This window comes from Bactrocera latifrons, unplaced genomic scaffold (genome assembly GCF_001853355.1).
Source record: "Bactrocera latifrons isolate USDA-ARS-PBARC rearing strain unplaced genomic scaffold, ASM185335v1 scaffold_27, whole genome shotgun sequence".
NCBI lineage: Eukaryota > Metazoa > Arthropoda > Insecta > Diptera > Tephritidae > Bactrocera > Bactrocera latifrons.
Genome location: NW_017536296.1, coordinates 1,555,359 through 1,557,671, shown reverse-complemented (window position 1 = coordinate 1,557,671; position 2,313 = coordinate 1,555,359). Strand labels below are relative to the sequence as shown.

Sequence of the window (2,313 nt, the reverse complement as noted above, 5' to 3'; positions counted from 1 at the left end):
CGTTCCACAAATCAAAGATTTGGCGTTGAAAAACCGTCGATTAACAATTAGGGACCTTGCTGATGAAGTTGGCATATCGAAAGGCTCAGCCAATACCATTATGAAGGATGTTTTGGGCCTCAAGCGCGTCAAATCTCGACTGGTACCGAAAACATTGAATTTTTTTGGAAAAAGGCGTCGCGTTGAAGTGTGTGAAATGATGCTTTCCAACTACTAGTGTGTCATGAAACGAATTATAAGTGGCGTTGAGACTTGAATCTATGTTTACGACCCGTAAACAACCGATCAATCGAGCGAATATCGTGCCAAAAGGGATCCAACTCTTGTTGGATTTGCCACATTTTGAAACACCCGCACAGTCGACTGCTGTTTACTTTTGGGCTCATACGCGTAAAACCGATTTTCATTACCTGTCTCGATGTCATAGACGTGTTTCATAGCGTATTTTGTTAACATATCTCTCGACCAGTCGATAGGAGCATTTTGTTGAGCTATTGACATTTTTATTAATTATATTTTTTTCAATTTACTAATACGAGTGTTATATTTGTTATTGTGATTTCAATGATACAGTTACATTGCTGTATGTAACAGTAATAGCTGTAATTAAAATCTTGTTTGCCACAATTTATTATTTCTTGTTGTAATTGGATAGCAGAGCTCCCACAGAGTGCTGTGACATTGTGAAGGCCAACTATGCAGTTATGTGGCAGAAAGAAACACATCAACATATAATTATTATAAACATAAGTAAATACGTATATATGTATGTATAATATATATGGATAGATGTACATAAATATAGATATGCATGTACACATATATAAATATATTATATAATATACATACGTACTTTTGTTTATATAAAAGGCATAACATTTTTTTAATTTTCTAGCCTACGTATTAGATTTACATATTTTTATATAAAAATAAATTTTTATTTACACCAACGAAAAAAATCCAGCAATCTACTTGCAAAATTACAATTTACTTACACACATATAATACATATGTATATACTTCACCGTCTGCTAGCCAATTTGTCTAATCATCTAACAATTAAATGCCTGTCGATTTGTTTAATAATAGTTTTACATATTGCCATAACGGTTAATTACAACTATTACTATGTAAAGTGTGAAGAGCAATTGTAGCGAGCGTTTTCAGCCAGTCACTCGAATGAGCGGCTCGTGAATGACCCAGACAAACTAAATACGTAAACATACTTATGTGTATGCTTGTAAATAGTTGACAATTATTAAATTATTTTGCAATTTTTGCTTTATTTAAGTGCTTATGCCACGCACACTACGAACCAAAAACAATAAATATATAAGTAAACTAATAAATTTCATTGTGAATGTGTGTGCGTATGTTAGTGTGCGTTTGTTTACGTTTCAAGTGCTTTGAACTCTGATTTTAATGAATGCAATTATAGTGAATACATTTGGCTGTTGGCGACTTTTCTTACATCTGTAATTGATAGGAGTAGATGATATATTTATACATAGTGCATATGTATGTACATATGGCGCTATATATGCATATATGTAGCTAAATGAAGCAAATGAAATCAGTGTGGGGGTTAAAGATGCAGGCATGTAACGGGTGATCCAAGTAGAGGTACGTTTTTCAATAGCCCCTAGTTTTGACAGCTCACGCCTGAGTCGTGTCAAGCTCTCATGTATTTGATACATATAATTTTTATTGGAGGTGGACTTTAATTAATTAACTTAATTTGAGAATATTTAAATTTATATAACTTATATAAGTTCTAAAAATTCAAAAGGAGTTTATCAAAAGCACATTTATGATGGAAAATTTGTTGAAGAATAGAAAAATATTATTTTATGGATCAACAAATATATACGTACATAATTTATATAAATACAAAAAAGTTTATGTATATATTGTTAATTTGTATTTGTTAATTTGTTTTAGTCTATAATACATATTTACAAATATTTAAAAAATATATATAATAATTCCAATTTATTTAATTTTTCAGATTTTTCCATATCCGATAAATGCGAAGATTCGGGTTTACGCGTCAATGGCAAAGGCAAGAAAATGCGCAAACCGCGCACTATATACAGTTCATTGCAATTACAACAATTAAATCGACGATTCCAGCGTACGCAGTATTTAGCGCTGCCAGAGCGAGCCGAATTAGCGGCGAGTCTGGGCCTCACGCAAACACAGGTAGGTGAAGAATATTAGAAAGTGAGAAATATTAATAACAAAACAAGGGGAAGAAGATTTACAAAATTTAGAATATTGAAAATAATAAATTAAATAAAAAAAAAGAAAAAA

The 2,313-nt window shown here is 31.6% G+C and overlaps 1 protein-coding gene across 5 annotated transcripts in view; it reads left to right on the top strand.

The window, feature by feature from the left end:
* The window catches only part of LOC108969945 (homeotic protein distal-less), a gene marked incomplete at its 3' end in the record, with an annotated part of 96,018 nt that overhangs the window by 22,313 nt on the left and 71,392 nt on the right, over positions 1-2,313 (top strand). For all 5 annotated transcript variants that reach the window (XM_018934990.1, XM_018934994.1, XM_018934991.1 and 2 more), the window contains 1 exon segment: positions 2,009-2,202. In XM_018934990.1, coding sequence (XP_018790535.1) covers positions 2,009-2,202 — 194 coding nt within the window.